Below are 24,368 nucleotides of genomic sequence, written 5' to 3'. Positions count from 1 at the left end.
AGTTACCTTTCTGTGGCACTGTACTATTTGTTACCAAAGAACATCCCATTGCCATACTTCAAGCAAAAACATCCAGGTTCCTGAACTAAAGGCATATCTATATAGTCCATTATAAAGAACAAGAAAGAAAAAGTACTCAAAGAACTGAGTGACCAGCATTCCATCAATGATGGACCTGAGCTGCAGCACATTTGCCTTATCCCTGTTTGCATTAAACTTAGAGTACCAAATTTTCTAACTTCTAGTCATAAAGTCAGACCACCTGACCTTGGCTATACTCTATGGATAATGTCAAAAGTATTGATACCATTGTTACCCTGTGTGTCTGGAATAAATTTCATATCTAACACAAGGCAGATACTTCAAAGGCTGTAGAGAGATTTTCTTTCTCCCTGCAAGCAATTTATCACCATTCTTCGCAGGGAATTAATAGACTCCAGGGGATTCCAGATGTCTTTGAATGGTCATGCTGCTTTTCCACTGAACTATTCTGCCTGTGGTTAGGGAACTACTATGACAACCTGCTCTCCAGACATTGACCGTCTGGCGCTTTAGATGGCCCCAAGACTCACACAGTCTCACAAATTTCCAAATTGGCTTAACTAATGAAGTAGCATGGGAGGAGGTCTTGGAAAGCTTTTTCTAAGTCATTCTAATAGAGCATGTAAACATTATCATTCTTATGCTGTCAATTGTTCTTTTTGCCATGCATCATCAAAATTTCCTTTGTGGGAATAGTTTAGCTTGGGGACCAGTCTTCTGAATCTGTCCTGCCTAAATTCCATCAGCCTGGGGGGCTTTTTCACTAAGAAGAACCTGTCTTCTTAGCAAAATAAGTGAAAAGCAGAATCAAGACTAGGTGGTGCAAGGGCATATCAGGGCAAGAAGTGGATTTTCACTTGATTTTACTAACTGAGGTCTTAAGTCTGTAGCTGGAACTGAGTATTTTACTGTGGCCTTTGGAGAATGGAAGACCTTTGAAGGACACTGTAAATACTTATAAAAAGTTAGATGCCCTTCAAGAGTAAGGCTGACTTTGCTGCTGCCTACTTTAGATGCCCACTTTTGGCATCAGGACGTCTAAAACAAGTGTATCAGTGCTACCAGGATGAGTCAGAACACTCACCCTCCTTCCGCAGTCAATAGAGAGATGAGTGTTTGTTTCTAAAGTGTTGCTTACCATGCTGAGTGAGAAGCTGTCTAGAGCTAGCCAAAAGAAATGCTAATTACGAGAGGGAGTCTGAATCCCTGCTTGTAAGGAGCCCCTGAGTCAGATCTGCACTTCAAGCACCTCTGTCCATTGCTGTCCCTTTAATCCTGAGTGATGAGTCCTTGACTAAACAAATCAGCATCTGTACCTTGTTTGCAAACCAGCCTCATGTTAGACCACTCAGCCGAAGAGGCAGTCCAAGGTGTGCCCTCCACATCAGCGCGTGAGATAGAAGCCCACAGTTCCCACTTCTCCAGGGAGGCTGCACTGCAGATAGAGGAATTTATTCAAAGACAAAAGTGAATAAACAAAAGGCATGCTAGGTCAACTAAACACACATCTGCCTTCCACTGACCACATTGGTTCGGTGTAAACTGACTGTAATGAGAGCTTGGACTCCTCAGTGAAATATAAACATTTTACATCCAGAGATACTAACTTAGGTGTCCACAGTCTGGAGCTGAATTCCATCCTTATGGCTTGACTCAGCTGCCTAAACTTAGGTGTCTATACATATATATAAGGTGTAATCTATAGGAGACTTGGGCCTGTCATTTGATACCAGAAATCTGTCTAATCAGCTAGACTGCAAGTGTTCTACTCCAACTTCCCGGTTTTAGGAAAGGCTATTGAAGAGAGTGTGTGAGTACTGCCTAGACTGGACTCTCAGCTGCTGCAGCTGACACCCTCTCCCTGAAAAAACATAAATTTTGTTTCATTAATAGGTACTTCTCTAGTGCTTAGCACCAATTCCCAGATGAGACAGAGCTCCACAGAGAGGGGGCCTGTAAAGGCTTATATTGTACAGTAGGTTTGTGCACGGATTTGAATACTCCACAGAATTTGGGGCTATTTCAACCCTACATTATTGATACTGATGTTACTAATTCTGTTACCTGTTTCAAAGATCACTGGTCACTGCCTTTACTTGCTGGGTACCACTGTGTTAAATACAGGAAACCCTACAGAAAGAGCCTTTTATGAAGAAGTCCCCTGTGTCTGCCCGAGGAGTTTGGTTATCTCTCTGTCCCTATGCACTGGTACCTCATCTCCTTCTTCCACAGGCATCTGCTTTTGGCCTTCTCTTCTCCTAAATGTTCTTTGCACCATGAAGCTACATACATGAAAAGATGGCGTAGAATGTTATAGCAATACTCTTTTCTCTCAGGGTCAGCTGTGAAGGAATCGCAGTCCTGCGAGATCCAAAGCAGCAGAGGTGCTTCCACAAGAGCAGCCAGATTTTTGCATAAGTTAGATAAAACCTAGTTCAAGCACCCATCTTACTAGGATGGCAGTATCAGCACCTGGATCACAGGAGACTGTGGTTGTAATACCATATGCTCTAGAGCCATTGTGAGTTCAGGCTTCCATAGATCTTTCTTCTCAGGGAAACAAGCATTTGATATAGGACAGCATCATGTCTTAATATAAGACAAAAATTAACTCCTGTGAACAAAGGCATTCCCCAGGCTTTTAACTACTGTCAAAGAATGTTGAGCTAGGTGGACCTTTGGCCTCATACAGTGGATGCTCTCATGTTCTGTAGCTAGAAGGTAGTTGCAGTAATAAATAAGAACTATGTTACTTTATTAAAACCAGAGATTGGTATGTAGCATTATTTTTCATTACTCTCTTCTTCAGAGATATGCTTGCTACTTATGTGGGTGAATTACTTGAAGGCATTCTGTTAATTTTCAGAATATTATATTAAAATACAAACATTGGTGCTTTATAGCTTTTTAGATTTGCCTAATCTGTAGGTGAATTATGGCTGGGTAAGTGTGACAAAATGGTGATTAATATCAGCATTTCAAGTTGTATCTAAGAATGAGCAGGTTTTGAGAATTTAAAAACTGAACGTACAGTGACCTTGACCGCTTCCCTGAGCCTTGAGGTCTCCCTTTAAAAACTACTTCTCAGCTTCCTTGTGTCCCTGTCCAGAGAGATAGCAGAATCGTAAACTGCAGTAATTGAAACCAGTGCAAATTTCTTGAGTATGACTAATCATTACCGTTTCTTACTGAAAATTCACTAACTCCCAGCCAAGATTTTATTAATTTTAATATGAAAACATCCACACCTATCATTTCTCCCCTGAGGTCCTTCCAGGCTGCTGCAGGAATGGAGTCTGACTTCTATTGCTTTGGCTAGAGTTGAGGATGTGAATTCCTCTGGCTAATTGCTTTTTGGATAACCTACAAAACACCGGGGGTCAGATTCTTGGCCTGGTAACGTTGCTTTGCTCTGCTCTGGCTTGATGCCAAAGCTCCCATCATGGGGAATCCCAGGAGGAGAGTGGTACGAGGTCGGGGTATTCCTGACTTCAGACACCCACATTTTCTCAGCTGCTGCTGTGCATGGCAATAAAAGGGAGCAGCCTTAGAGCTGCTCAGATTTAAATGAACGGTTAAAATGGCCCCCAACAGGATGCTTCTGTCCAGCTAAAACTTTATTCTCAGTTGATGGACCTTAGGTATGAAGCATCTGGTGATTTAAGCAAAGATATGCAGTGGGTAAGTTTTCTAAAATGTTGATCAGGCATTTATTTCCCTGGGAATTATTTTTTAAGTTCTTGCTAGTTTTGTGCAGGCTGACAAACGTATATTAGCAGTGCAGATGAGTGTTACAAGAGTCAAAGAAAGCAGAAATGTGCACACATGTGCTGTTTGTGTGTGTGCTCCTGCACGAAAAATGAACAATTTAGGCTGCCCTTTCTGTCCATGGCAATTAGGGAAAACCAGAAGCCTAGCCACTGTAAACTTTGCCTATTAACAAAGCTAAAGTACCACCATCTTGGGGATACCCCTCCAAAAAACATGTCAATCTGTAACAGTAAGGTTGATTTTGTACCATGTCTGTGGCAAGAGACATAGGAAATTGTTCAGCTGCATCCAGGAAACAGAGGAAAAGGAAGAGCAGATCTCCAAGTCATCACTGACCCGGCTCTCATCCTGCTTGTGTGATGCTATCACGTAAACTCTATACAGTAACATGATATTTTCCTGAAGGTACAGGCAAATATCTCTAAAGGGTGTGTCCTTCCCCCTCAGTGCACCAGGCTAGTCGTGAAACTTGTTCTGACATACATCACCTGATGATGTTAGATGGAGGACTTTCCCCCATCACCTTAGGGAGACCTTGACAAAGGAGGGGTACGTGTGTGGAGTTCTCCATCCATGTAACCACAAGGTAAATCTTTCTTATTCCACAGTAGGGCTCCGGTCCCTGTGCGTACTGAGTTTGGTGGAGGTGGGGATGCTGTCCCTGGAAAAGGTGGTATTAGCTGTCATCTGGTTATGTGGCTGTTTCCTTTTGCTGGTGCCACAGAAAAGGGCAGGTTTGTGGCAATAGGTAGAGGCAAAGTGTTAATGAGCAGCTGAGGCACTCCCAGAGCAGGTCTGCAGAGCCCCTGGGTCCAGGAGGTTTTGCATCCAGCATAGGCTGCAGATTGAGGTGGGAATACCCCCATAAACTTTGCCTTCAAGATCAAAGCTGCTTTGTTAACCAGGCTATTTCTAAATCAATAATCAACTCTCCCCCACCAATAAAAAAAACCAATTGCCTGTTGTTAGCCAACAGCCAAAAAAACCAAACTGCAGACCTGAAGGATTTTTCACTCTTAGATGAAATACATCGTGTGCCTGGTCTGAGATTTCTGAGGGGAAGAGCAGTGGGGTTTTCCACAGGCGTGCCCTGCTTTTTCGAGCATCCTGGTCAGCGGTCCCATCTCCCATTGTGCAGGAGGAACACCCAGCTGCACTCGTGTGACCCCTCTGGTCAGCCCAGGCTCGGGCTGATGTGCTCTAGAGGGAGCCACATCTGTCCTTGCTCTCCGGAATGGAGGTCATCAGCCTGCCAAGTTTTCCAGGAAAGAGGGAGTGGCCGGAGAGTCTTGAGTTACTGAGCGTGGACCACCTGGAAAATAGTGTGCAGTGAACACTTGTCCTACCTCTTAGACACTCCACAGTAAGGGATGCTGAATTGGCTTTGAACTCCCACCCAAACTCGCTTTGAAGAAATGGAAGGGCAGGCAAGTAGCATGCATGTTCGGTTATGAAAAAATGGGAATAGCATTTCTGCATTTTAGTCCGTAACAGAGGTTGGTTCAGATTACAGTATTTGGATCTAGACTTGAAACACATAGGTGTTTGAGCCTGCTTGGGGACAGGGACTGTTAGCAAAGCTTGGACCTTGACCCAGTTTCTGACTGAGAGTACCCTGCAACTTTGATGTGTTTTTAGCTCTGATAGAGAAAAAGGGAAAAAAAAATAAATTTCTCTCTGCATTAGAGAGAAAGCATATTAATAATGCTGCCACAATTTGATGTCTGGGGAAAAAGTCCTAGTCTCTTGAAAGGCAAAGTTGGGAAATAGCTACCTTTTATTTCAAGAAATCAGGGTCATAAAAATTATAGCTATAAAACACACAGCAGCCCGAACCCTCTACATAAAACCTCTTGTATTTTGTGCCTCCTTTTCTATTTCAGGTCTTCATTTGTCTAATTACTACTCAGAGGCTGGCAGAGATTTCCCCTGCAGCGCTCAGCTCTGCTGACTGCAGAGACCCTACCTGGCACACTAAGTTAGTGCGTCAGCATTCTAGGTAGAAATGAATGAAAAATCAATCAGGGCAGCTGCAGTGGTAGCATATACAACTCTAACCTACATTGTGCATGGTTTTGAACATTTCATTGTGTATTTAGGCATCTTTTAAAATGGTAAGTGGATCTGAAATAAAATAGATCTTTCTAGTCAGCATAAGAAATGTTTTGTCGTCTTTACTGCTAAGCTCAAGCAAACTTACCACCCTGACTGCTAAGTTAACTTGCAGTCTTGATTCAAATGCCAAAACCTACAAGAAGATTGTTTTAATCTTGAAAATCTATCACCAACAGACAGCATCATGCAGTCAATATGTATCTAGTGATAGCTGTGATTGTTTTAATTGTATTTACAGACCAGACCTAGAGTAGGTCTGGAAAAGCAGGAGTACACTAGAACCTTTTTTGAAACACAGGATTGCTTACATATGGTCTTGCAATGTTTTGTGGTTTGTGGATACTTGTGTGTCTGCTTTTATTTTTTCATGTTGTATTTCTGCATAGGCAGAGTTAAATATGGATTGCCAGTTTCATTTAATGAAAGTCCATGATAAAAAGGTCCAGTCTTCATGCCTAAAAAATTAGTAACTTTTTCAGCTGAGTGGGTTAAATATGTTATCAATCTCTCATAAAATCATTGCTGTAACAAGTTGTGCAGTGCAACACTGTAAATGTTTCCAAAAATTTACAAGCCTCTTTGTATGTGACGCCCTTACAGTGAAGAAGATTCTTTTGACTATAAAGATGAAGAGTCTACTTTTTCTGGTGCTGATTTCTGTCTGCTGGGCTGAACCTCACCCTGACAACTCAAGTCTGGAGCATGAAAGAATTATTCACATTCAAGGTAAGGAAATACATGAGAAAATACCAGTATCTTCAGATTGCTGAGGGAAACAGAATAATATGCTTAATGATCCTTAATTTTTTATTTTGCTGCACTGTTTTTTAAATACTGCTGTTACTGGTGACCAAACCTTTTATTTTCTGGTTCTGTTGCATTATTATTACGCCTAAGGAAAGTACAAAAATGTCAGTTGCACTGTTTAACAGCACTTAGTCACAACCTTGCAAAGACTAGTGAGTAAAGTACAGCATGATTTAAGATAAAGAAAAAAAGCATGCATCCTAAAGCAATAAGCAGCTGCAATGGGTTGAAATACCTTTGGATTATTGCGGAATATATATTTGATTTTAACAAGACTGTCATACATAGTTCTTCACATTACAGAAATTTATTGCTGTTTTATTATTTAAGAGGGCTCAGCACAACTGAGATCATAATTGGGCAATTTAAACCAGAAAAAAAAAACAAAACAAAGCAGCTTACCCCAAAAGCAATGTCTCTTTCCTCATACCTTTAATTCACACTAAGTATTATACTGGCCTTCTGCATAATCCTGTTTGGTTCATGTTTGAATCCTAGAGCTTGTAGCTGTAGCAGGATTTGAGTCTGCAGTACAATGCAGCTGTTTTTTCAGTCCCAGCTTCAGTCGTTGAGGGTCATCCTGTATAAGAAAAAATAGGGGATTTATGCAGTAGGACAGGCAGAACTAACAGGGATTTTCCTGCTTTCATTTATATGTTTCTTAAGGCTGGCTAAAATTGATCTTGCAAAATGAGGAAACAGCATTATTGTTCTGTCTCTCTCTTTTTAAAGTTTGATTCCTTCCTCTCAACAGCTGGCAAATTGTGGGTTTTGGGTGTTTGTGTGAATACAAATTACCAATTAGGGCAGGTTACTACGAAAGCCTGAACATTTAGAAGTTCACAGGAAAGTCACAGAAGTTAAAGGTACCTATTGAAACAGGCGCTCAGATTCTCAAGGTCAAATAGGGAATAACAGATAGCTGGTTTCACTCTGAGGAAACTCACAGGATGAAGGTCAGATGAATGTGTTGTATCAAAATGAAGACATATCACTGTTGCAAGATGATGAAAATTCGTTCCCAAGGGTAAATTTAAAATTTGACATCAGTGTCTAATACACATATAGTTTCCCTTTCCTTTTATAAGGCAATCTCTTATCTCTGAGCTTTGTTTATCTTTTTGGAAGATGAAATTAGTGAAAATAATTAAACCAAATTAATATTTTTTTCCTTAATCTGTGTGTGTTAAACCTGCTTAGTCAGCAGTTTAGTGTAATTTGCAAGTCATACATGTCGCTTAATGCTCGTCCTTCAGCGTGTGTACAGCGCAGTCTGCAAGTGCTCAATAGCTCAAAGCTGATGAAAGTTTCAAGATGGGTTGTTCTCCCTACCCACAAAAACTCGCCTGAACCTCAGGAGTTTATTTCTTCAAGGAAAGCTGGCCAAAGCTTAAAATTGAGCTCTACCATGAGCTTTGTACATCAGCTGATTCAGGGTCTGAAATACACAGACCACAAATCAGAAAGAATGAAACTGCTTGGAACTTGGTGTTTTTACTATTAATCTTTTTCATTCCTCTCTGCATTGTGGAATCCCATCAGAATTGGGGTTCTGCTCTGTCCAGTGCTGCATAAACACACTCAATGATCCACACCTGGAAACGAGCTGGAAATCAGGGAAGCCTGTGGAACACATGTGCTATAACTTCATACAAAAGGTATTTTATATTACATTAAGGAGTGTAGCGTCCCCCTCCACGGCTGAAATCCAAGAGATGTGTAGCTAAACTCCTCCTGGATTTTATTCTTTGGAATGCCTTGGAATTACAAAAGGTACGGATAGATGTTGTGTACTCAAGTATACAGAGCTGAAAGGGATCTCCTGAGGCAATGAACTCAACAATCTTCTATTCCCCTTTCTTTACGCCATGTAATCTCCTGCAGGTTTAGTTTCATTAAAAAAAAAAAGGGGGGGGTTTCAAATCTCATTACTGCAAGGTAGTTTCGGACCCTTTTCTTCTGATATGAAAAACACTCTCCTAATCCTCCATGATTATTCATAGCCATTGCATGGCCTTATGTTTCTACTAGTGCTGCTCCTTAGCTTCCAATAACAATTTTTCTGCTTAGGTGTTCACTTTAAAATGTTAATAACACCATATCCTCACAGCTATCATGTGAGTAAACTTTTTCAAATTCTTCTCTAAGTGTATAACCTTCAGTTACCAGATAGTGTTAGTGGTTCATCTCTACACTCGTTCTTGTTTGAATTCATACTTCTTGAGTGTGCCCAGTGAGAATTTTATTCCAGACAAGATTTTAGGCTGGCAGTCGTGTTTTTATTTTCCGTCTAACAGTGCTTTGTTTTTCAGACCTTGGATCAAATTTGTGCTCTTGCCAGCCAAGCTGCAGTGATTGATAGTCTATTGTGATAGACCATATTTAGCAGTCATTCTCCCTCATTATCACTTGCAATTAACAAGTATAAGTTTTATATCAATAATTCTTCATACTAGGCCTTAAAAATCTAGATTACGCATTCAGTATTAAATGTTAGCATAATTTTTCTTCAGTCATTCTAAATATCCATTCTTCTCCCTTCAGTGATGGTTAATATGTCGTGTGAAAATTTTATTAATTCAATAGTCACATTTACTTTATAAGGTAAAGTTAGTGGAAATATTAAAGGTGTCAAAAATTATACTGGAGCCAGTTCACTGGCCTTTTACTAGGCTAATTATTTGCGTTTTAGCCCAACCAAGTACGGTCTCTCTGTATCTATTTCTTAGACACTTAGCAAAGTTTCTGTCAAAACACCCATTTTCTCCATCCTGTCTAATTTCATGTATTTCCCATATCACTCACTTCCCTGAGCTCCAAGCGACAGATATGTCACCTTTCTCTGGCTTCATACATTTATTTTTATTATGTAGTTGATTAAATTAGTCTGACACCCTTTGGTAGGTATCTACTACATCTTATCCCTCTTTCTAGTGACTTAGTCTGCTTCTATTCTTCAACAATTTTTTCTTCAAAAATTGTTCTAAGGTCCTGTTTGCTGTTGAGGTCAGACTAATCAGCCTGTTAACAGTTAAATTATTTTCCTTACATATATTTGTTATTTTGCTGTTGTCCAGAAATGCATGGTACCATTCTTAAAGTGATAGATGAGCTAATATCTCTGCCGTCAGGTTTGCCATGCCAAGTGCCAGTAGTAACATCAGTACTTCAGGCCGTGAGGTTTTCTACCCTTTTCTTTGAACAGGCTATGTTTTCTGAGTTCAGCTTTCATCTTTATGTTTGCATTTCATATCAGTGCACTCGTACTTTAAAAAACATCATACTTTTCGAGCATTAAACCCATTACTAAAAAGGGAGGATTCGTTAATATAGCACTGGGGTCATTTCTCTGTTGTCTTCCACTTTTATCTGTGTAGTGAATCCATACTGCCAAATGAACCTGTGCCTGTTTAAAAGACTTCTTTTCACTGCTACAGTAAGACCTTTTACAGTCCTTCCTGACATGCTTTTGAACCATGCTCCATTTTGTCCTCGCTGTCTTTTCTTATTTCTTCAGAACCTGCTAAAGCACTGATGTACAGTGCCACCTCATCACCTTTATCTTTCATTTGGGCTTCCTGAAGAGCAGCCACCTATTAATACTGTATTATGGACTGACAGCTATTTCGGCGTGCTTCTGACTCCCTTAACAACTCTGTGTCAGGAACCAGAAGATCTAGTTACCCCACTTTGCCGCCCCTCCGTTGGCATAAAAACTCCTGCCATCTCTCTCAAACTCAGCATTTGCTAACCAGAACGAACAGTATTTCATAAATCATAATGTTCTCTGATTGTATGGACAGGTCATTGCTTTTATGAACACAGAGCTCTGTCTTTCAAACATCCACTCTCTTGAAACTGTGGATTTCTTTAGCTTTACTAAACACTCTTTAACATTGCAAGAGGCATAGACATGGTCATTCTTAAATCTTTAAATTTTTCTTACAGGTGAATTGCTGGCTTCACGAATATCTCTGTCCCTCCTGTCAGTGTCAGCTCTAGTTCCTGGTCCTCCCCTTGTTGGTTGATACAGTAAAACTGGACCTCAAATTTCTCGTCTGCTAGACAGTTTTACCTCCCTACCTTTACCAGTTTTCCTTTCTGCTTCTTTCCTCTGGCCCACTTCTTTTGTTCGTATCTTTTCTTCTTTGATTTTGTTGCAATATCTGTGAACAAAATTTATAAAATATCTAAAGCTGGATTTTTTCTCTTCTGTGGCTTTATTTTCTTTCTGGAAGCCTGTGGTGGATTTTGTGGTTTTGGTCAGGCTGCTCTATTATCCCAGACCATGCTTGACCATATCACCTTCCCCTCTGGTAGTTTGTCTTCATACAAAAGTCATTCCAGTTTAACTTTTGTCGATAAAAGCCAATGACAGAACTATATTTAAGTAAGATATGTTGTGTCCCTCACACACACCTCCTTCTTCCCCTTCCCAGTAAACTGTGTGTGTGCCTTAGGGGATGCCAGTTTCACTCTTCAGAAAAAGTCATAATCCTAAACGAAATCATCTGGTGAATGTGAAAATGGGACAAAAGTATACCCTAGCCACATAAGTGTCCCCAAGAAGAAAACAATACTTCTCTAAGAATATCAATGTAATTAAAGACTCAGGCTTTTCTCTGAAGTCAAGTTCTGCTAAGGACTCTGTGACCCATGAGAGAGGAAGATTATTCTTTTCAGTGCTCAGCTTTGTATATCTCTCTAATCTATTCATAGTGCTAGTTGCTGACCAATTATTCACAGAGGCAGAGTACCCTTCACAGATAAGAGCATTCTTCTGTGGGTAGCTGTGTGTTTGCTGTTCTGCAAAATAAACAGAGTTGACTAAGCTATTACAGTAATTGCTAAGTTAATTACTTAAGGGTGGCAGGAGCCTTTAACATATGCCTCCAGTTTGTTCAGGTTCTAGAAATACAACAAGAAAGCCCAGTAAAGAGAATACGAAGTTTGGATTGTGAACGATCAACATTTAATGTTTTAGCTTTTCCTTGAATATAAGTGGATTTATATTATGCAGCATTTCTTTACCTTTCAGATACAAGAACACACCCATTTGCTTAACAAGATCCCTGCTCAGATTTATTTATACGTACCAAGAAACATGTCAACATGGAACAAGCAGAAAACTTTCTAGTATTGCCCTATTGAAAAAAAAAAAAAAGGAAGTTAAAGTAATTATCAATAACAAAAGCAGAAGAAATCTTTACCCAACTTGTTCTGCATGATAATGAGTTTTATTTACAGTCCACTTCCTTTTCAAAACAAGCTAGAACCAACAGAGAGAAAGAAGCTGCATAGACTTGCTGGACTAGCCAAAGACATGATCAGAGATTAGATGCACTGCTGATGTGACCTGTTAAACGAATTCTTAATCTTCCCATTTCATGCTTTTCCACTTTCTTGTTGTCTTTTTTCCTTGGTCCACCTTTCTATATTTTCCCATTTTCAGTGATGTTACCTGTTATTTATTTCCATTTTCTTGTATTTGTCTTTTCTGCTCAAAATTTCTTACTAGGGCACTTTAGATTATGTCATGATCCATGGTCTTCTTATAATTGAGCTGCTTCTTTTGCAGCAACTCAACTCACTTTCCTCTTCAGACCATGGCGTGTTGCAACAGCATGTAACAGAAATGTCAGCAAAGAGCAACCTCACCTCCTGTTGGTATGATGGTTCCATTAAAGTCACTCAGGACTGCGTATTCTGGAATAGTCCTTAAATGATAGGTACCAGTATATTTAGGTTGTAACAAACTATTACAAAAGCAAAAGGATTCACATTAAACATAAATTTAAATTACTAATTTGCCTTTACTTGCTGCATCAGTCAAATTCCATGTATGTAGCATTTAAAGGTAATTAAAGAACTGGAAAAGCTCCTCACCAGTTCTGCATGATATTTTAGTTTTGTCAAACATTCTCGGTGCCACCCATGAAGATTTCCTTCTGTGCAGAAGAGGTGCAGAGGCATTGTCATGATTTCTATTCTATTCTGCTCTATAAGGCCCAATCTACATGCAATTTCTGTATCTATACTGAAGTAAACACATACCTAAATTTTATTTAAGGCAGTATTTTAGAAGAGCTGAAGTTTGTTATTTCCCTGATAGTTTTATGTGCTGTTAGGTCTCCTAGAAATCTAAACCTGAATTAATGTGGCCCCTTTAACAATTCCGCCCAACTTGTTCCTCAAGTTGAGAAGATGGGGTCAGCTGAAAAATGTTTTTCCTCAATCTTGTCATCTCTATGTTGGAGAGACATTTCTTCTTCACCCTTTCTAAATGGGTATTTTTAGCTCTACTATTATTTGGAACCATGTACCTGAACTTTTTAACTAAGATTTTTCTAGCATCTCTTTTACCAGTTGTAGGTCAAAACTTAAAAGTACCGTGTAGAGAGTATTTTATCCTGTCAGTTTAGACGTAAGAACATGGGAGTTTGATGCTTGTGTTTTCTTTCTTGTGACATAAACAAAATGACATTAATGCTTGGGCCAAAGAAGAACAGCTTTTCCTAGTCTTACACATATATATAAAAGTTTTTAGATTTCTTTTCCAAAACAAAAGTAAAAGGGTAATTAGTTAAAAAATAGTTAGAAAAAACATAGAAGGAGAAGTATGTGGAAAAAAGTGTGTGCATAATTCTTCCTCATGTTTTTCCCTTTGGATTGTCTGAGTAATACACACATATATGTGTATACCAATAATGCACTTCTGTACATATTATAGCAAGTAGGAATTATTATTATCACAGAAATGATTTTTGAGTTTTAAATAAGCATGGTAGGATGACAAGACATTGTTTTATGTATATATATAAACTGCTGTAGGAAGAGTGAGGGTATTTTAGCATGGGAGTTGTGCTCAAGTCCCTGGTAATACTACAGGAAAGCAAGAAAGAACTCTGTGTTTCTTTAAAGCGGGATAGCAGACAGTGTTATTAACCTAATGGCTTGCTAACAATGTAGAACATCTAGGCAACATATGAGTTTATCTGACAAATCACATCTATGATATGACTGCTGACTTATGAATTTTTTCCCTCTAAAAATGCACATTTTTTTCTCCACTATTGCTCTGTAAGTTAGTCTATTAAAATGTGGGAACAATCAAGTTTCATAGCCAGGTCAGCATAAGCTTCTGGCCAGTTCTGATGGATAAAGTGGATAAAGCTGTTTGCCAAGGGTCGTGGCGTGACTCATCCTCTCTGCCCCACATTTATGTTCCTGGCCTTCCAAACTTGCCTTGCCATTACTCTTGAGTGCAGAAGTCAGCTAAGAGGGAAAAAAAAAAAACCACCAAACAAAAAGAACACTGCCCCCGCCCCCCCCAAAAAACCAAAAAAACCAAAAAAAAAAACCAAAAAGACAAAAATATCTGAATATGTGTCCGGTAGTAAAATTTGGAACTAAACCAATAAGCCAGCAAGTGAGACTGAATTGAGAGCTCTAGTAACCATGAGAGCAAGCCTACTTACTGTCCTTGAAATGGGAACCACACTGAAGTCATAGAATCATAGAATGTTTTGGGTTGGAAGGGACCCCTAGAGGTCATCTAGTCCAACCCCCTTGCAGGAGCAGGGACACTGCTAACTAGATCAGGCTGCTCAGAGCCCCGTCCAACCTGGTCTTGAATGTTTCCAGGGATGGGGCCTCCACCACCTCTCTGAGCAACCTGTTCCAGTGTTTCACCACCCTCATTGTAAAGAACTTCTTCCTTATATCTAGTCTAAACCTACCCTGGTTTAGTTTAAAACCATTACCCCTTGTCTTGTCACTGCTGGCCCCACTAAAAAGATTGTCCCCATCATTCCTATAGACCCCCTTTAGGTACTGAAAGGCCGCAATCAGGTCTCCCTGCAGCCTTCTCTTCTCCAGGCTGAACAAGCCCAACTCCCTCAGCCTGTCCTCATAGGAGAGGGGCTCCAGCCCCCGGATCATTTTTGTGGCCCTCCTCTGGACCCGCTCCAACACTTCCAAGTCAAGGTTAGACTGTAGATGTGTACAAAGTAATGGCAACCAGAACAGCAGTGCTAATTGCATAGCCTTCAGACAAGGGAGATAGAGAGGTGGAGAATAAAAGAGGCAGATAGTGTGCTGCTGCCTGTGCCTCATTGCTTAAGGTAGCAAGATACCCTTTTGCCTGCAGTATATACCTGCTTGACTTGGCACCATTGAGATACAGCAAAGCCAACCCGAATAGCAAGGTTCCAAGTGAGTTTTCATTTGTGGCGGGCAGTCTTTACCTACAGCTTGGAAAAGCAGCTCCCAGAGTGTGTGTTATCCCACGCAGCTGTACAGCTCCTGCAACTTGGACAATCTCATTTTTAGCTAGCTGAGATGTTTTTGACTTATTCTGCCTTTGTCATCCATCTAATTGCACCAAGAGGATTAACAGGCCTGTCAGAATCAATAGTAGGGAAGCAGGAGTGGAAAGAAATATGGCAAATTAGTCACCAGTGGTGCCTGGTCCTGTACTAACAGCTAGGCTGCTGACTGTCTTACAAGGCAAAGTATGCCTGGAACATGAAAATCCCACCTAGCAAACCTTTCTCATCCCATTTCTGACCTTAGAGCTGAGACCAGAGCCAATAACCAGGCTGTTGCCATCTCAGTTCCCAACAGAAGGAGCAGCTGGAGGTTGCCCAGCACATTCCTCACCATTAGTCACTTTTCAGATATCTCTTTAAGCGAGGGATTATGTGGGGTTTGCAGAGTTTACAGTTGTTTCGCCATTCACCTTATAAATTCTCTGGTTGTACTTCTGAAGAAAGTAGTTCTGGGGAAAAAGAAGTGTTGTCTTCTTCAAATAACATGCTAGAGAGTTGTGCAGAAATGTGCCTGGCTTATTCAAAGCCAGCGGAGGTCCTAAGGGAGAGGCTCTGGGGCCTCGTCCTTACACAGGGTATTTGGAGAGGGGACGCAGAGGGCTGTGCCGAGATGGGGACTCGGGGCTGTTTCTAACTGAGCGAGAGCTGGGTTCAAGCTCCAGGTTATTTCTGCTCCCTTGAGGAAGAGCCATGAGAACCCAGCAGCCCCATGGAGAGGTCCCAGGGGTTCTCGAGTCTGTGACTGTTTGTTCCTGGCATCGCTGTGGAGCAGGAGAGGGGACAGTGGCACCGGGTTGTGCCCGGGAAAAGCCTCCCTCGTCTCCCCAGGGAGCTGCTCGCCCACCGCAGGGTACAAGGGGCAGCAGCTGCCCGGCCCCCAGCACAACTGCCCCAAGGGGTCTCGCAGAGGAGACGGGGTCCATCAGCCTGTGCGAGTGCCTCAGCCTTTTTCTTCATAGAATCATAGAATCATAGAATGTTTTGGGTTGGAAGGGACCCCTAGAGGTCATCTAGTCCAACCCCCTTGCAGGAGCAGGGACACTGCTAACTAGATCAGGCTGCTCAGAGCCCCGTCCAACCTGGTCTTGAATGTTTCCAGGGATGGGGCCTCCACCACCTCTCTGAGCAACCTGTTCCAGTGTTTCACCACCCTCATTGTAAAGAACTTCTTCCTTATATCTAGTCTAAACCTACCCTGGTTTAGTTTAAAACCATTACCCCTTGTCTTGTCACTGCTGGCCCCACTAAAAAGATTGTCCCCATCATTCCTATAGACCCCCTTTAGGTACTGAAAGGCCGCAATCAGGTCTCCCTGCAGCCTTCTCTTCTCCAGGCTGAACAAGCCCAACTCCCTCAGCCTGTCCTCATAGGAGAGGGGCTCCAGCCCCCGGATCATTTTTGTGGCCCTCCTCTGGACCCGCTCCAACACTTCCAAGTCAAGGTTAGACTGTAGATGTGTACAAAGTAATGGCAACCAGAACAGCAGTGCTAATTGCATAGCCTTCAGACAAGGGAGATAGAGAGGTGGAGAATAAAAGAGGCAGATAGTGTGCTGCTGCCTGTGCCTCATTGCTTAAGGTAGCAAGATACCCTTTTGCCTGCAGTATATACCTGCTTGACTTGGCACCATTGAGATACAGCAAAGCCAACCCGAATAGCAAGGTTCCAAGTGAGTTTTCATTTGTGGCGGGCAGTCTTTACCTACAGCTTGGAAAAGCAGCTCCCAGAGTGTGTGTTATCCCACGCAGCTGTACAGCTCCTGCAACTTGGACAATCTCATTTTTAGCTAGCTGAGATGTTTTTGACTTATTCTGCCTTTGTCATCCATCTAATTGCACCAAGAGGATTAACAGGCCTGTCAGAATCAATAGTAGGGAAGCAGGAGTGGAAAGAAATATGGCAAATTAGTCACCAGTAGTGCCTGGTCCTGTACTAACAGCTAAGCTGCTGACTGTCTTACAAGGCAAAGTATGCCTGGAACATGAAAATCCCACCTAGCAAACCTTTCTCATCCCATTTCTGACCTTAGAGCTGAGACCAGAGCCAATAACCAGGCTGTTGCCATCTCAGTTCCCAACAGAAGGAGCAGCTGGAGGTTGCCCAGCACATTCCTCACCATTAGTCCAGCACCTGAGGCTCCTGAGTGGCCATGCATGCGGTCTGTCTTGTCTCCAGCAAGGATCCAAACTGTCCTGTTGCAGACAACTCTTTAAGCGAGGGATTATGTGGGGTTTGCAGAGTTTACAGTTGTTTCGCCATTCACCTTATAAATTCTCTGGTTGTACTTCTGAAGAAAGTAGTTCTGGGGAAAAAGAAGTGTTGTCTTCTTCAAATAACATGCTGGACTCTGCAGTAACACTCTCGTGTCCAATCTTTTTCTTCTTGCACTCATCTTTTAGATATCCCTGCTTTTAGATACAAAGATAATTTTATTCAGAAGGAGCAGCATTGTCAGAAATTCCATGAGGAAAGAAGCCAGGGAGCCACTCTGACAAGCCTTTAAAACAGTGTTTACCCCATCTTCCATGGTCAGGTCACTGTTTCTCAGCTGATCATGGTTCATTGTATTAAGGTAACCCAGGACGCAGGATGCATTCCTTATCTAAGCTGACTTTCTCAGCAGTAAGCTAGAATGCTGCGTCCAGAGTGCTAAACATATTGTAAATGAAAGGATTCTGTTTTGCTCTGTGTTTGGGCTTTTTGTTTGTTTGTTTGTTGTGGTTTGTTTTTTAACTCTTCTGTTGACTCCAGAAGGACCAAGCCCATTAATTTTGTCATCCTCCCAAAAGTATGCAGTTAGGTGAATTTGGCCCCAGTTCTCTCCAGCTGCTGGATAATAGAGACCTCTTGGCCTCTTGCCGAACCCCAGTCAGTTTATTTTTAATCCCAAATCCCTGCTGCCTGCATGTCTTCTGCATGTCTTCTAGCCCAAAAAGAGACTATGCAGCATCCCCCCAACCTGACATATGCTTTTCCTCAAAAGCCAGAGATTCCTCTTTCCTTCTCTCCTAGGTCTGGGAGCAGCAGCAATGTAATTTTCTGCCCCGCTGTCTTGCCAAAGAGACGGGCACATCATCTCTTTTTCTGTAAGAAAGAATTGGCTTTTAGAAAACTTCAGGGTGGAGGCATATTTCAAGCATTGCATCTCCCTTTGAACCCACGGAGGTGTTCCAGGCTGAGAAAAGCCATGCTTTGCTTTCCTTTCCCAGGTTACCATCCCCTCTGTTCTTTACGCTTACTGAGACATAAACTCAGGTAATGGCTGCTGCAAAGGGCCAGAGGAGGTGGGAAGAAGCCGGGAGAGAGGCACACCACCGCATTAGGATGCTAAGGCTGGAGTCAGAGGTGACAGTGCTCCGAGCAAGCCTCCAGCCCTTGCTGGCACAGACTAGCTGTTGTTAGAAAGAGCGAGAGTTAGCAGCCTGAGTCAGACTCTCCCTCCTGCCCCAGTCCTTTCTGCTAATATTTATTAACTTGACTATTTCAGTAGTAAAGACCCAACATAGTTGAGCTCTGATTCAGATTTCTCGGTAACAACCACCCCAAAACATAACATTTCTCCTCCCAAGGTGGACAGAAGTCTGTGGAACGTCTTTGTCCCTGAAGGAAACAGGGAAATTCACAGACAAACCATCCTGGCTGCCTTCACCTTCTTCCTTCTCCTCATCCTGTGGAAACACTGTTAGCAACACTTTCCATGGTGCCTTGCCTCAGATCACCTCTCTCCTTAGATGCTCTCCTCTGAAACAGGGAGGATGGGTTATCGGAGCAACCCCGAGGCTCTGCTCGCCTCTGGGAAGAAAAGCAGTGGAAAAAAAAGCAGTTATATGGAGCCGCAGGTGATCAGCTCTACATTAAAGATTTTTCACTAGGTAGGAAGGTCTCTCACCTTGGTAAAACACCTTGCAGTGCTCAAGCTTGTTCATTCTTGAGGAAGCTGGTGCCCTGGCTAGGTCTGCCCTGTGCAGGCAATAGCAATGCTCTCAACACAGCATCTCCTGATGAAGAACTACACATTTGGCATACCTGTTTTTCTTCAGCAGATGTGCGTTTGTGCTGAGCGAGCTTGTCTTTGCAATTACCACCCCTGAATGCGTTTGCATAGTCATAAAATGCTGCACACCCTGGGGCTTCTTCTGCTGCTTAGTGTAGCCAGCGTGGACAGATAGTGAAGTCAGGCTGAAACTGCAGTCCAGGAAAATATGCCATTTAGCCAGCAGACCTGTCAAAAAGCCTCGGAAGCCTAGGACTGTCTGGAGACATTTACGAGCTCCAGATCCTAACGTCTCCCTGCAGCCCCTATGGCTGCAGGTGCACCGCAGGCTTTTGCAGTGCTGCCCGTGTGGGATACTCCCTGGTGAGCTCGTCACCAACACCTCCTGTGCCAGCCATCTCCACCCCAGTCCTTCCCTCCTTTGGTCATCCACAGCTCTCTCTGGCCGATGATGTTTTTGCATGCATGTCTGCGGTTTTGTCCTATCAATCCAGATTCATCCCCACGGATGCCAGCAGAAAATTGTTGCTAGCTTTCATCGGGTCAGCCTCTCAGCAGCCCCTGCATTTGGGAGCTTAGCCTTGGCTTTTGCTGAAGTTAGAGAGAGACAGACCGAGCCTTAAAGTCTGGAATCGCATTTCTGGGCGGTCACATTGACTTGCTGAACACACAGGTAGCTACGAAGTCTTTCTTCGCCATCTGTTTTGTAGAGTGGGGTGGGTAATTCTTTCCCAGCGAGCAGAGCGCTGGTGATCCATTGGTGTCTTGGTGATAGAGGACAGCAATATCTACAGAAGCACTGAGCTTGCTAAACCAATTTTGCAAACTGCGCATGAGGGAAGCAAGAGGCACTGAAAGAAGGAAATATTCTCGCTTTTGGATACATCTGCTGACTGCCCCTGTGAAATCTGTGCTTTCCAGGGTTTTCCCAAGGCAGCACAGACTGTCAAAGAAACCCCAGAGACTGAAGGTTGGAAGCGAGCACCTGCTCAAGCTGACTGCCCTAAACATAATTATTTCATAGAGCAACATCAGCAGTAGTGACCTACTAGGGAGAAAAGAGAGCAGGGAGCCTGGGGTGAGGAAGAGAGGAGCCAGGCAGTTAAATATGAGTTTGCGTGACACCAAAATATTTAAAAAAAAAAAAAAAAAATCTCAGCAATAAAATAGTGATGAATTTGGAGGAGAAGAGGAAAACAGATAAGGAAAAAACAGATTGAGTTGATCAGGAAAAGGGCCAGGAGAGGACCGAATTTTACATTTGAAGATAAATTGGACTTTCTTACTTTGGTGGAAGTATGCCAGAAGAGGAACTTGAACTCAAATGTTAGAAGAAAATACATGTAGAAAATGAGACATTTTAGAATTATGCTGACAGTAACGATTTATCTGTTTTGTGAGCCTGATTCACTGCGTCCCAGATCATGAGGGGCTTGTACGCTGCCACCTGAATAAGCTGAGTCCATACATAAAAATTGAATTATGAAAAAAAATGCAACGTTGGTGGACAGCTCTAGAACAGCCCACAGGGAAATTTAGGGTTTTTATGTGGAGCCTTCTACGGATGACAGCATTCATCTACCAGCTGTACACCTCTGTCTATATATTGATACAACACATCTTCACGATATATGGAGTATATAGGATGGCCTCTGCCTACATCAGGCAGCGATGCTGTAAAACAGTTTGCCTCTCTGCCTGTCTGGGAGAGCACACACGGAGCCATACTTACAGCTAAGTAAATAATGATATATAGCTGGTTTATGTGCCCCACTACAGCATAGGTACAAAATGACTGCAGGGAACTCATTCTGCAGACCTGGTGTATAATACAGCTGATGGTTGTTAGGGCACTGACCATACCCATTCTGCACAAGGTATATTGCTGACTAATTCTTGGTTTTGTTTTTCTCCTTGATTCCTAGCAGAAAACGGACCCCGTCTACTTGTGGTAGCAGAGCAAGCTAAAATCTTCTCACACCGGGGTGGCAATGTCACACTGCCATGTAAATTTTACCATGAACACACATCAACAGCTGGCTCAGGAACCCACAAAATCCGGGTCAAGTGGACCAAACTCACCTCAGATTACCTCAAAGAAGTGGACGTCTTTGTTGCAATGGGACACCACAGAAAGAGCTACGGAAGCTACCAGGGCAGAGTGTTTCTGAGGGAAAGCAGTGAAAACGATGCCTCTCTTATAATCACAAATATAATACTGGAGGATTACGGGAGATACAAGTGTGAGGTGATCGAAGGATTAGAGGATGATACAGCAGTGGTAGCTCTGAATTTGGAAGGTATGTAACACCTGCATTACACTTAAATTCAGATTTGTACGGTGTTAAGGAATACCTGCTTTTTTTTCTCCTAATACTGCTGATATTGTGTTATCAGTGATCACAGCAAGCTGAGAAGTGAGATTCATTGTGCTCTGGGGATCTTGGCCTGACAGCTCATGACAGCAATCATAAATTAGAAGAACATTAGGACTGCTATGACTTACGCTAGCCCATGGCATATTCAGCTTCCAGTGAGACCTGGTGTGAGGGGAGCCAAAAAAGAATGACCAAACATAGTATGAAGAACGCCACATGTTTTTAATTTGCTCCTGTCACTTTACAGAAGTCATTGCATGTTTTCACAGTAGACTTAGGCAAAATTAAATTAAATATTCCCCTAATAGCCATTTTACAGAACTTCGGGACATTTTAGATTATGGAGCAAATACAAATCTTTTTACAAAGAGGAAAAATGCTAAAGTAGTTTTCCAGAGACAATGGTTTTGTTTGTTCCAGCCTTATAATTACATAAACTAGAACTCTATATTGCCTGCCAAGACAAGTCCTACATGTAGTCTGTGGTCATTTCCCTCAGCAATATTCTTGAAAACTACTAGTAGAGTGCAAAGCGTTAGAAAAATCAGTGAAACAGGTTTAAAGAGGATCAAAAATTCAGCTTTCATTTACTCTTACAAAATTCAGGTAAATTTTATGAGATTCAGTGCATGTAAACCAGCATTTGGCCTTTTTCCCCAAAGCACCACACTGAACTCAGCACTAAGCTAAAAGTTGTGTAAAGATGTCTTACCCTTACCCTTATACTCATCAGCAAGTGTGTGCCAGAGAGAACTTTACAGAAGCCACGTTATCTGTGAAAAGCAGTTAGGAAGACAAAAAGAAAAGAAGAAAATCAACCCCCTGGCTCTCACACCTGTAAACAGGTGAATTATATGACTCCTTATTGAGGGTTATTGTATGTCGTGATGGTTATGTAGGTACCCTGCACAATAAGACTGGTTGAGTGGTTCTTGGAACCAAATAGATGTCATGGGCTTGGCTTGCTTCTTTACATCTGTTTTTCCATTCCTGGTTGGAGGCTGCTGAAACCTTCCATTTCTGAGTGCAGGAAGGCCCTGCACAGTTCCCATGTCAGCAGGAGAGTCCATTTAGGTGGTTTCACCTCACATAATCTGTCTTTAAAGAGAATGCACACTGTTCCTTTCAAGCTTAGGAGATAAAGAAAACTGGACATGTACATGTCCAGTTCAAGTTGTCTGGAACAGTTTTGGGTGAAGACAGAAATAAGGAGGATGAAAAAGCATTTTACTTTATCCTCCTCTGCTAGCCAAAGGCTCTATGCTGGGGAGACACACTACAGTGTGGGCAGCCCCCCGGGGCAAGGGTGTTCCACCTCGCAGGGTGGCCTCCAGACAATAAGGATGTAAATGAAAATGCGGTAAGTGCAGCTATTTACTGCACGTAAGGAACAGCAAGCTCCATGCAATCCAGGTCAGAAACATGTAGCATCTGTTTAGCTCTGTTTGACCCTAGCACATGTCTTCTCCTTTCATGTTGGTGTGCAAAGGGTCCTGGAGCCCACCCCTGGTTTGCGAGGATGCTGGATAATTTGATAATATTCTTCTGACAGTCTCCTTACGTCCTAAGTGCATACTTCTATCAGGCTTTGAGATATTCCACATAAATAACTATACCTCTTGCTCCCCATCAGATTTCCTTGCATTTTACGGCATTACAGTATTTTTGCCAATGTAAAAGGGTCAGAGACTGTGTAAAATCTTTGAAGTGTTCATCGTGCCATGCATCTGGACCAGGTGCTCATCTCGTGCCCCTTAGCGTTGTGCCTCCGAAGCAAAAGTGCATTAGCTTTCTGCTATTAAAAGCAAGGAGGTTTCAGTACGAATGCTTGCTGCTGTGCCAGGAGTGCTTGGGGAAGGGGAGATGCTGATGGCTGTAGTGGCAGATCAGGAAGTTGTGCCTGAAGCTTGGTGCAAATACTTGTGCGCATGCAGAGATCCGCATTTGAAAGGCAATATTTGATTGATACTAGAGTAAGAAAGCAATGAGAAATCTTTTCTTTACTGCATACAGTAACACAGCTGAAAAAAGGAGGTTTTTCTACCTTTTTTAGTGTGACTGTTTCATGATACAGCACCAGCCCATTGGATGTGAGGTCTGGCTCCCACCCCCTGGTATACACTCTCCTCTCTAGCTTACTGCCATTCCCCTAAACAGTCTCTGAAGTGTGCCAGCTCCAGCCCATCCTGTACAGGGGCACCAATCCCTCCCGTTTTCCCCCGCCTCCAAAACAAGGACAATCATAAGGATAGGAGGAATCATATTTCTTCAGCCATGTATGTTCCAATCTCTGCTCAGAGAAAGTTTATATATTTTAACTAGGGACCAGCTAACATCAGGAACTACGCCTTTTTAATGATTTTCATCAGGCATGGGTCAGGTGTCAAACTTAATTTCTGACATTGTTAGAATGATGGTTCTGAGGCAGACAGGAAACTTTCATTTGTGAAACTTCATGGTAGAACATAACCTTTCAAGAAGTGAGATAAGACTAACAAGTGTGTCAATGTCAGTTCTGCTTATGGCAACTAAATCCAGTGATTCTGGGTCTAAGTTTCACTGAAGTTTCCTTCTAAAACGGTAATGACTAAAATGTACTTGTATTTACAGTGAACATATATAGTTGAGGGAACGTATTCTTCTGTTTGCATGCCCCCATGCTTATTTTTTCATTTCATCTGTAGCTTTATGCAGTGCTGGCTTTAATTGCTCTTTCATCTATTTGGGTAATGCAGAAGAGATCAAGGAAATCAAAAATCAATATTTGGACAAAAATAAAAATATATCAGCCCATCCTAACTTTCTACATCTGTTGCAAATAATAAGGCCAATCTCACAGTGGGAAGGATTTGCATCAATAGGCTGATGTCCTGAGATGGTGGCCCATAAGGCTGTTAATTGGCAGCAAGACAAAACCATTTATATCCAGGA

The 24,368-nt window shown here is 42.2% G+C and overlaps 1 protein-coding gene across 1 annotated transcript in view; it reads left to right on the top strand.

The window, feature by feature from the left end:
- The first annotated feature begins 6,554 nt into the window (after window positions 1–6,554).
- Window positions 6,555–24,368, top strand: part of HAPLN1 (hyaluronan and proteoglycan link protein 1) — a 32,080-nt gene continuing 14,266 nt past the window's right edge. Inside the window, exons 1-2 of the mRNA XM_009641148.2 lie at window positions 6,555–6,654; window positions 20,985–21,359. Of these exons, the coding sequence (XP_009639443.1) occupies window positions 6,555–6,654; window positions 20,985–21,359 (475 nt within the window). The remainder of the gene's footprint in view (window positions 6,655–20,984; window positions 21,360–24,368) is intronic.

Source organism: Egretta garzetta, unplaced genomic scaffold, assembly GCF_000687185.1.
Source record: "Egretta garzetta isolate BGI_Z169 unplaced genomic scaffold, ASM68718v1 scaffold136, whole genome shotgun sequence".
In the NCBI taxonomy this organism is placed as follows: domain Eukaryota; kingdom Metazoa; phylum Chordata; class Aves; order Pelecaniformes; family Ardeidae; genus Egretta; species Egretta garzetta.
The sequence above is the reverse complement of the archived record's forward strand: the minus strand, read 5'-3'. Positions and strand labels throughout refer to the sequence as shown.